The 11063-nt window shown below is 53.9% G+C and overlaps 1 protein-coding gene across 1 annotated transcript; it reads left to right on the forward strand.

The window, feature by feature from the left end:
• The first annotated feature begins 2009 nt into the window (after positions 1–2009).
• Positions 2010–6826, forward strand: Rho (rhodopsin). The gene is made up of 5 exons (XM_055604245.1): positions 2010–2370; positions 3766–3934; positions 5047–5212; positions 5323–5562; positions 6716–6826. Exons 1-5 carry the CDS (start codon positions 2010–2012, stop codon positions 6824–6826), a joined length of 1047 nt encoding a protein of 348 aa, XP_055460220.1.
• The last annotated feature ends 4237 nt before the right edge of the window (positions 6827–11063 follow it).

Genomic DNA, 11063 nt, shown 5'->3' on the forward strand with positions numbered 1-11063 from the left:
GCCTCCAAAAGTGAAGATGCACTAGGCAAATCAGAGCTGATGACTCGTAATGACCCTCTCAACTCACTCTGAGCTTGTGCACAGAGCCAATTCAGTGTACAGACTCCAGTGACCTCAGCCTCTGTTACCCAACTTAGAGAGAGGCAGTGCTTCCAGAGGTGGCCCTGCCTGCCCACTCACTCACTGGGCAGGCTCAGAGCAGGGGATGGGTGAAAGCCCCAAGGAGACCATAATGAAGCCTCCTAGCTGTCCCAAGCCCAGGCAGGCTGTCAAAGTTGCTGAGCTGGGTGCAGGGCAGGGTAGATCTGGGGGTGACCACCAGCGCCATGTCAGAATCAGAACCTCCACCTTGACCTCATTAACACTGGTCTTAATCACCAAGCCAAGCTTTTTAAACGGCTAGAGGCCAACCCCCTCCCCCTGACATAAAAGCCAGCCCTGTGTTCCTTTTCTCACACAGGGGGCCTGCAGGGAAGGGGCTTGCTTTTCTAAGCAGACAGATCTAGGAATCCCAGGTGTGAAGACACTGAGCAAGAGAGAGCTTAAGGGCCGCGAGGCTCAGAGATGAACATTTCCGGGGCCAGCCTTCTACCCAGGTTCCAGGGCCTTGTCCTGGCTGTTCCTCTGCCTGGACACACGTGTGGCGAGTGGTGTGGCGTTTTCTCCTGCCGTCAGCCATTAGATCAACATCGCCATCTCAGAGGGGTCTTCATAGGCTGTACAGCACAGCTGCAGAGCAGGACCTTTTCTTGTATTCCCTGTCTGCCCCCTTGTAACTGCTACTCACAACCATCTCTTTCCTGGGGTGCTGGCTTCTTGCAGCCTATGCTTTCTTGTCTCCTGTGGGCCCCTAGAATCAATCCCTTGCCTGGGACTCAGTGGGCGCTGTACGCACGTGCCAGCCCAGCAGTGATCCTAGAGCATCCTACACATGAGGGCTCTGGGCATCACCTCTACATGGCAGAGGTGCTGGCCTCACATCCTCGGACACCAGGCCTAGCCCTGGACCAGTTTCTTCCTCAGATTGGCATCCCCAGCAGCAGCAGCTCAGCCTGCACAGGGTTCCGAAGCTTCACAGCCCACATCTCTAGTCATCCTCTCTGCCCCCAAGATCCACCTAGCTGTATGCCCATTGCCTTCTAGGTAAGGCAGAACCTATTAGGCCCCTCGCCATGGCCCTCCAGGTCTCACACGCTCACCTGAATAACCCGGCATCCTGCTCCCTCATGCAGGGGCCATGCGCTACCCCATCCCAGCAGCGCAGTCCCATCTCCATAGCCCATGGCCATCTGTTCCTGAACTGGAATGTGTCCTCTCTCTCGTCCCCCCTCCCCCCCCGCCCGGCTGGGTCTTGCTCAAGCCAGAAGCACTCTGAGCGGGGCCATGGCCGCCTCTCTCATCTCCCAGGAGGCTGGCTCATAAATGTTTAACGAACGAGTGAGTGAGCAAATTCCAATTGAATGCAACAAATAGTTATGGAGCTGCTGGGCCTGGGGTGGTGTGAGACCGGTGGTGATGGAGAGCTGAAGGCACACAAAGCTCAGATCTGTCCAAACGAACTAGTGTCAGGGCTGGGGGACGGTGTGAGTCGGAAGGTAACCTGGGAAGGGATGGAATGGGTGCTCAGCTGGAGCAATGTGGAGAAATGGACTGAGGGTTCTAAGATTCCAGTCACAGCCTGAGGCGACCAGACTGACAGGGGTAGAAACTCCTGAGGGAGTGTGGGGCAGACAAGATGAGACCCCCATCGGGCCTCCACCCGATGTCACCTTGGCCCCACTGCAAGCCAATTAGGCCCCAGCGGCAGCAGTGGGATTAGTATTCTTAGTATGATATCTCCCGGATGCTGAATCAGCCCCCAGCTTAGGCAGAGAAGGTCACTTTATAAGGGTCTGGGGGGGGGTCAGCGCCTGGAGTCGCGCTGTGGGAGCCATAGGTGGCTGAGCTCGCCAGGCAGCCTTGGTCTCCGTCGACGAACAGCCCGTGGGGCAGCGTCGAGGGCCGCAACCATGAACGGCACCGAGGGCCCCAACTTCTACGTGCCCTTTTCCAACGTCACGGGCGTGGTGCGCAGCCCCTTCGAGCAGCCGCAGTACTACCTGGCTGAGCCCTGGCAGTTCTCCATGCTGGCGGCGTACATGTTCCTGCTCATCGTGCTGGGCTTCCCCATCAACTTCCTCACGCTCTACGTTACCGTGCAGCACAAGAAGCTTCGCACCCCGCTCAATTACATCCTGCTCAACCTGGCCGTGGCGGACCTCTTCATGGTCTTAGGAGGATTCACCACCACGCTCTACACCTCCCTGCACGGCTACTTCATCTTTGGGCCCACAGGCTGCAACGTGGAGGGCTTCTTCGCCACACTGGGCGGTAGGAGCCGAGGGCTGCCAAGGGGGCGTGAAAGGGCCCAGGGAGGGTCTGCGGCTTGGCAGCGGCAGCGTAATGGGTCTCTCCACTCCTGTCTCATCATCCAAAAGCCGAGCTTATCCGCTGACAAACGCTGTGGTGCTGAGCTAGGCTGTGGCTGAGAGTGAGCACTGAACGCTCATCTTATCTCATTTCGAGTAATGCAAGAAACGTGGGTTCAGAGAGGTCAAGGGCTCACCGGGGAGTCATGGTGCGGGCGTGTGTGTGTGTGTGTGTGTGTGTGTGTGTGTGTGTGTGTGTGTGTGTGTGTAATACCCTCTGAGGCTGCTGAGCTGGGGCAGACTCATCTGTTTTTAACCTGTTAACCTCCATCATGAGTGATTGCACAACAGAGAGAATCTCGAAGGATCCATTTGTTTCTTTTCTTTTTCTGTCTTGGAGGGGACGCACAGTCTCGAATAGTCCAGTCCTTAAATTATGTGGCTGAGGGTGGACTTGAACTCCTGATCCTCCCGTCTCAGCTTCTCAAGTACTGGGCTCACAGGCATGGAACACCATGCCACACCAGGTGTTTCCAAACTTTTTCTTTCACTCGACTGGAAAGTCAACAAGGAAAATCAGTAAGGAACCATGGAGCATGTTTAGCTGAGGAAAGTGAGACAGGGAGCAGGCTGAAGTCTCATTTAGAGATACAGGAGGGCCGGCACCGGAGGACACTCTCCTGGCTGGGACCCAGAGGTGTCTCCAGCAGATGTAGGAGAAGTTGGTGTAACAGCACAAAGCCAGGGTGATGGGTGGGTCCAGCTTGCATGGGTCCCCAGGGTGCTGTCTTATTTCTCCTGTGCCTGGGGTGCTGCCTTGGTGGCACTGTTGGACATCTCCCTTACCTTCTGTAATCACGGTCCCCGGTCTCTGGACAGAAACTGGGGTGCCATGCTGGCGAGCTTGTCTCTGCATGGTCAGGCCCAGGTCACACAGGCCATCAGGAACTCTTGTGGGTAGCACTCCCGTTGCTCAGAACGTCCTAGGCTGGTTGATTATGCGGCTCTTCTCCATACTGAGCTTCTGTGGGGGACATGTGAACTGGTGTCTGGAGCCCCCTTTTACCCCTCTTCTTCCCCGGCCCTAAGCCACAGCTCCAGCCATTCTGAGGCGGTGTCTCTCATGAGACCTAAAGCTCTAACCAAACAGAGAGGCTCCTGGCTCTTTGGCATTCCTCTGGCACATAGGCTCTTCACCTCTCCCTCCTCCTGGCCAGTCCAAATCCACTACATCCTTAAGGCCTGGCTCAAGTCTCAAAACAGAGGCTTCCCTGCTGCCCTGTCCTCTCTGGGGGTGTTTGCTTTCTGTGGCCTGAGGTCAGAGCTGGGGGACTGATTGCAACCAACTGCCTTACAGGTGAAATTGCCTTGTGGTCCCTGGTGGTTCTGGCCATTGAGCGTTATGTAGTGGTCTGCAAGCCCATGAGCAACTTCCGCTTCGGGGAGAACCATGCCATTATGGGTGTGGCCTTCACCTGGGTCATGGCGATGGCCTGTGCTGCTCCTCCCCTCGCCGGCTGGTCCAGGTAAATGGCACTGAGCACTGGGTCTGGCAAGGCCTTTGTGGGGTTCCCATTCAGAACATAGAGCCTGCAGGTTGATTCCAGGCATTATATAGTCTTGCCGCCTAAAAACCATCCTGATGACTTTCCCAGGCTAAGGTCTAAGCCAGGGGAGAAGAGAGGGACAACAGTGGTGTAATGAATCTGATTCTGTCTCTGAGCCCCATGGCAAGGGGAACCCTGGACACCCCAACCCTTCACCTTGGCAGAGTCCCTAATCCTCGCTAAGCCAAGGCCCAACTACAATCCTCTTTGGTTGAGTTCTCCTGGGCATGGGCAGCTCTCTATCTGACCTTGGGACCTCAGCCCCTAGAGAAGCTGAACCTTCCCAACTTGCATGGTGACATCGTAGCCCCAGGAACTAGACCTCATCCAGTCTCCATGCTACCGTCTGCAAATGCTGGTGACGTAAGAGGGGGTAGGGACAGTGGTTTGGATACCCGGACAGGTTGTTAGGTACCCAGAGCCTCAGAGAGTCTCCATTCTCTACTCACATCTCTTCTCCATCCTCTGGGAGCCCACCTAGTGGCCCTTGCTGAGTCAGAGCCCATCACTCCCCCCTGGCCTCTTTCTTCACCTTCACCTAGCTCTGCAGACACAGTCCATGGCACCCCGGGGTTTCTGAATGCAGCCCGATATCACCATCCTCAGATACCATCACAACATCCTCGATTCTAGAAGCTGCACAGGGTCCCACAGATGGCAGCGAGCCCACCCTTACTGTAGAAAGCATTGCTGTTGCTAGGAGACCCACATCTCCAAACTGCTGTACTCATTGGGGGGGGCCTCAGCCCTCCTCCCCAGCACCCTCTGCCTCCTCACTCAAACCGTCAGAGGGCAGCAAGCTGCTGGAGGAGAGGAGTGTGGCCAAGTGGCAGGAAGCTTGAGAATGGCCCAAGGGCTGAGATGGATAAGTCTCACCTGGCGATGGGACCAGCAGGTAATGACACCATGCTTCCCAAAGCCCACAGAAGCTCCTGCCTCTGTGAAAGCTCCTGCCTCTGTGGACCCCACGCTTAGGTCCAGCTGAGCACGTGTTCTCTTCCTGCCTTGCCGTCCCTTGCACTGACCCCTAGGTACATCCCCGAGGGCATGCAGTGCTCATGTGGGATCGACTACTATACTCTGAAGCCCGAGGTCAACAACGAGTCGTTCGTCATCTACATGTTCGTGGTCCACTTCACCATCCCTTTGACCATCATCTTCTTCTGCTACGGGCAGCTGGTGTTCACGGTCAAGGAGGTATGAGTGGGGTCCTCTACTGTGGGCGCCCAGCCCCATGCTGGGTGCCGAGAGCTGGCGCCCGGGTTTGTGTAAACGCTCGGGCTGGACACAGGTCTGTGCCTCTGCAGGCCGCAGCCCAGCAGCAGGAGTCGGCCACCACTCAGAAGGCAGAGAAGGAAGTCACACGCATGGTCATCATCATGGTCATCTTCTTCCTCATCTGCTGGGTCCCCTACGCTAGTGTGGCCGTGTACATCTTCACCCACCAAGGCTCCGACTTTGGGCCCATCTTGATGACCCTGCCGGCTTTCTTTGCCAAGAGCTCCGCCATCTACAATCCAGTCATCTACATCATGATGAACAAGCAGGTGCCTGGGATGAGGCGGGGCTTGGGGGTGGTGAAGGAATGAATGGGAGGGGAAGGGGACGGGGCAGTCTGGGCTCCTGGCCAGACTGCTGGCGGGCCAGGAGCTCTCAGGTTGGCAACCTCCAGGGAGTTTGCCAGGATGTCCAGGAGCTCTGGCATCCGTTCCTGTGAGATACATCTGACCAAATGGTCCTGGAAGTCTGCTTTATAAGTCAGCTGGAAGCCAGGTGCAATGGCATATGCTTGTAATCTTGCTCTCTCCCTTGCTCTCTCTTTCTCCCTCTCTTTGGGTTTTTTGAGACAGGGTTTCTTGGTAGCCTTGGCTGTCCTGGACTTGCTTTGTAGACCAGGCTGGCCTTGAACTGACACTGATCCACCTGCCTCTGCCTCCCTGAGTGCTGGGATTAAAGGCGTGCACCGCCGTGCTGGTTCATGCTCAATACGGAGGCAGGAGGATCCTGAGCTCCAAGTCAGCCTGGGCTAAATAGTGACATGCCTCCACCCCCACCCCCCAAGCAGGGTATGGTAGTATACCTCTGTATCCCAGCATTCAGGAGGCTGAGGTAGGCAGATTAGAAATTCAAAGCTATCTTTGGCCATACAGTGATTTGGGGGCCAACCTAGGCTATGTGAGAGTCTGTCTCAAAAAACAACCACAAAATGTCAAGTAGTTCCAAGCCTGGGAATGGAATGGTCCCACTGTAAACCTTAAGAAGCTGCTAAAAATGCTAGTTCTGGGAGGAGAGAGATCAAGCCGCTGTGAAAAGCCAGAGTTTCTCGGCAGAAAAAGCTGACATCTCTGGTCTTAGACTCTGGATTCAAGTCCTGGCTCTGCCACATTCAGGCTGTGTGACCTTGGGCGAGTCAGATATCTCCCTCTTCTTGGCTTCAGTTTCCCTATTAAGGAGGAGGGCCAAATCCCAAACTCTCAAATTAAATGAGATCATTCACAGAAGATCCTAAGCATCCACAGGACACCATGTCATATGACAAAAACCCCTCTTGTGGGGTCCCTGGCATCTTCGGTGGTGGGGCAACACATCTAGCAAGCTCCCCCAGGGAGCAGACTTTAGTGAGGGGACAAGCTGAGGGTGGGGCTGAGGCTGGGCGGGTGGGGGTGGGGGCTGTCCTGACTGGCACTCCTTGCTTTCCAGTTCCGGAACTGCATGCTCACCACGCTCTGCTGTGGCAAGAACCTACTGGGCGATGACGAGGCCTCTGCCACTGTCTCCAAGACGGAGACCAGCCAGGTGGCTCCGGCCTAAGCCTGCCTGGCCAGAGACTGTGGCTGACCGTAGGAGACTCCTGCCCCCACCTGCCCCAGCCACAGCCCCCAGCAGGAGCAGCACCCGTTGGAATGAGGTCACGCAGTCTCCCTCAGTGTTCTTTTCTTTGTTTCTAATGAATTCGTGAAAGCAAAATGAGGCTCCCCAACTCAACAGGGACAGCCTGAGAAAGGACATCCGTCCACCAAGACCCCCGAGCTGGAGTCCCCAATTCCCCAGGGGCCAGCGGGATCTGTACCCCTCCCCTCAGCTTGTCTCTCAGGAACATGACAAAGTGTCCCAGCTTTAGGGCTAAGTGTCTAGGTCAGAATGGAGCACACAGTAGCTGATTAAGAAATGCTAGCTGGACGAAGGGAGGAATGAGTGACTGAATGAGTGGATGTATGACGGAGGGGATTGATCGAGGGAACATGTACGTCCTCAGATGCACAACCTGGAAGATCCAGTCATGTTTTGCTGGAACCTCTAAGCAATTTTACATCCCTACCCCGGTTTTCTCCCACACCCCCAGATGGATATTCCAAATCCTGGGCCCTGACAGTATGTGGCTGCTTCAAAGACAGAGAGGTGGAGGATGGAGGGAGGAAAAAGGAAGGAAAAAGTGAGGGAGGGAAGAAGGGCAGGAAGGAGGGAGGGAGAGAATGTGTGTATGTGTGTGTGTGTGGGAGTGTGTGCAAATACTTTGTATATAAATAGCACAGCTGGTAGTTGTGTTACAAAGAATACCAATTAATATAATTACCTAACCATCTGATTGTCTCTGCTCATTAGTGACTGCTTGGGAATTGGGCAGGGCCCACGCGCTCAGACAGGGTCTTTTCCCTAGCCTCAGTAGGCTTTTACAAATGACCCAGGGCTTCAGGCCTATGCAGGGCTGGAACTGGATCACAGGGTTGACAGGGACAGCAATGTGGGCTGCAGCCATTAGGACTGAGAAAGCACTGTGGCCAGGGGTCTCAGGCAAGGCCTGGGTCCTTCCTCCAGTGTGGCATCCTTGGCTCATGTCTTCCAATCTACTTGGCCTGTGGAGACCCAGCCCTTCCTCTTGGCTTTTGGACACAGTTGCTCCTCCACACTAGCCACCAGGTGGCAACAGCTCCAGGCCAGTATGGAGTTCTGGAAGCCGTGCTAATCTGCCCATCCTCAGGGAGCAGCTGAGTCCCTGTTGCCACCCTTCTTCTGAAGAGCTCAGAAAAACTGTGTGAGACCTGACTAGGCCTTATCCCTAGGATGCTCATGGATCCAGTTCCCAGATCCCTTGCTGGATATGCTGTTTTCCTTGGCATTTGGTCTTTTCTTTGTTCCAGAGAGTTCTGAGGCCAACAAGAACTGTGGGATGCCAGAATTGAGCAGCTTCAGTCTGCATCCCTCCTCCACAGAACCTCAGCTGGGCCCCCAGCAGGCCCACCCCTGCCTAGGGACAGAGGCATTAAAAGCTCAGCTCCTACACATTGTGGCAGTGGTGGTCTGGTCTGTTACTCTCAAGCTTTTTACTTGTAAAATGGATGGAAACTGGGAAGCTTCCCTGACTCCTGGCATGGGGACAAGCAGTCCAGAGTCCCTGGGTAATGTAATACAGCAGCTCCATCAATTTGAGAAACCCATCTTGGGCAGTGTAGAGACATGGTAAGCTCTCTAAGCTTCTGTATCTGCAAAGAGGCGCTTAGACCTGCCCTTGAGGGGATTAGATGAGATCTAAAGGATTTATGTGGCCAGCCCACTTCCTGCATGCTGAAGACATTGGCACACTCTGATATTCTGGGACTTGGCTCTGAGTTGCCCTTACCAGGCCACCCACACACATACATACCTAGCAAGGAAATGGAATGGAGCCTCAGATGTGGAGTGATACCATCTTTAAGGAGGAAAGGGTGCCAGGGCCTGGATGGAAGGAAGCCCCTCAGTGCTGTCTTGGGCAAGGGCAAGTGACAGCAGGGGGATTATCTGCTATGTTCTTTGCATGAGGGGTGGTTCATTTGGTCACAAGTAACAAGAAATTCACTCCAATTGTTGAAACAGAGGCTGATCTCATTTTCTTGTGGACAGGAAGCTCCCCTCCCCTCCACTTCAGGCCAGCTGGATATAGAAGCTCAGACCTGTGATCCTTTGTGTGTCTCTGGTGTGTTATCTTTACTCACAGGCCTATCCTCAGAGGTGGCAGAACTGTCTGCAGCAGTCCCAAGGCTAGTAATCCCTCCGGAAAGGGGGTTTCTTTCCCCTTATTATAATTGTGGTGTCAGATTGGGTTCTTATTGGGCAGATCTAGGTCACCTGATTATCCTGAAGCCAATCATCATGTCTAAGAGAGAGACTCTTGATCATTCAGGGTTGTCATCTGATTACCTCTAAGCCAATCACCATGCCTGAGATGGAGCTTCATTCTTCTGATTAGCTAGACCCGGGTCACGTGATCACAACTATGTTTGATATGGGGATCTCTCAATTGTGTTCCTACACCACAAGGTAAAATCGCCCCCGATAGGTAAGGAAATCTGTAGGATGTGCTCCCCCAGAGAAACCAGGGGAACAGGATCAGGACCAGCCCCGAGGGGCGGGGGCTGTGATGTGCTAGATTGTGTGTCATGAATGAAGGCGAGTCCTGTAGCTGCCCCAGCTCTGGTTGTTTCTCATACTTCGTGGGCCAGGGGTGGCTGTTGACACTTCAGATGCCTGGCTTCATCCTACCTCATTCCTCCACGCCCAGTTCACTTGTCCTGTGGAGCGTCACCTTTACCCCTGCCTTCTCCTGTCCAGGAAAAAAAACTCCCCTTTCGAACCAGAATGCTCTTGTTGCCACGATGAAGAGCAGCCTCAGCCTCCCCTGGCAGTCACTGTGGGTGTAGGGGGAAGAGCTGCAGACCCGAGCCAGTAATCTGGAGTCCTCACGGGGCTACCTGGCAAGCTCCGGGCAAGCAGCCTTTGTTGAAAAGACAGTCCACCCAGCCAATCCGCAGGCCCACACAGGGCCGTCACCTCAATAAAGAGACCCCTGGGGTGCCGGAAAGCCTGGAGCGCCCCAGAGAAACACAGTGCTAGTCTCAGGCCAAGTCCCTGGACTACCCAGGCCATGGCTGAAAGTGAGAGACGTCTCAGCTGTTGGAGGGTTAGAGAGGGTTTGCCCGTTTCCACCTGTGGTCCCTTTACCGTTGAGAGCATTGAGCGTGACCCCACTTGTAGAAGGAATCAAAGAGGAGCACAGGTCAGACGCCTACTGAGAGTCGTTAAGAAACTTACTGTGAAATAAGTCTTTGGTATATATGCAGTTTTACAATTGATTAAAGATGAAAATAAATTTGCATACTAATGAGGTGGATCTGCTGGCTTTCTCCTAAGGAGTAGGTCTTGGCTGAATATTTAATGTGTGGGACACAGAGCATCTACACCGTTCTTCAGAGCTGATTGGTATTTTGATTTTATAATCATCGATGCTGAGATTGCCTCTTCGCATAAATACATAGTATAACACGGCAGAAGTATGTCTAGGCCACCCCAGAAATTGTTGGAAGTTGTTTCCTTATCCCAATCCAAAAGTCACACACTGGATGCGTGCGTGCCTGTGTGTGCGCGCCTGTGTGTGTGTGTGTGTGTGCACGCGCCTGTGTGTGTGTGTGTGCACCTGTGTGTACGCGCTCACGAGCGCCTCCACACGTGCCTGTGTGTGATGTATTTTGTGGAGGTGCTTTCACCTGGAGAAGCTGGGGTTCCAGATGGGGGTGTGCACGGCTTTCCCATGGGTTCTGGGGTCCCAGACTCAGACCCTCATCCTTGCACAGCAAATGTTACTGATTAGGAGAGCACCCCAGCTCCCGAGTGAACGATTTATGTCTGAAACCCAAGTCAGCCATCCAAACACAGCTCATGACATGCTCAGGACATGCTGTGGGATGCTGGTAGGAAAATATTGAAAGTCCTTGTTTTCCACAATTCAACCATTAGTGTTCCAGCAACACAGAAAACTTTATATATACGGCAAAAACAAACAAACAAACAAACCCTGTAGGTCACAACATCCACTCGTCTGGAATCTGAGCTGTGTTCCAGGCAGTTTGTGGCCATTGTGTGCTGTGAAGGCATGCGCAGTCCGGAGCACACGAGTATGTTCAGAACCAAGGCTTTGTGAGCCTTGCCCGGAATACCTCACATGCATGTGTTTGATTTTGAACTAATGGGAAATATTTTTTTATTACATTTTGCTTATTACATCCGTCAGGGGAGG

Source organism: Psammomys obesus, unplaced genomic scaffold (genome assembly GCF_907164565.1).
Source record: "Psammomys obesus unplaced genomic scaffold, mPsaObe1.curated_primary_1811, whole genome shotgun sequence".
In the NCBI taxonomy this organism is placed as follows: Eukaryota; Metazoa; Chordata; class Mammalia; order Rodentia; family Muridae; genus Psammomys; species Psammomys obesus.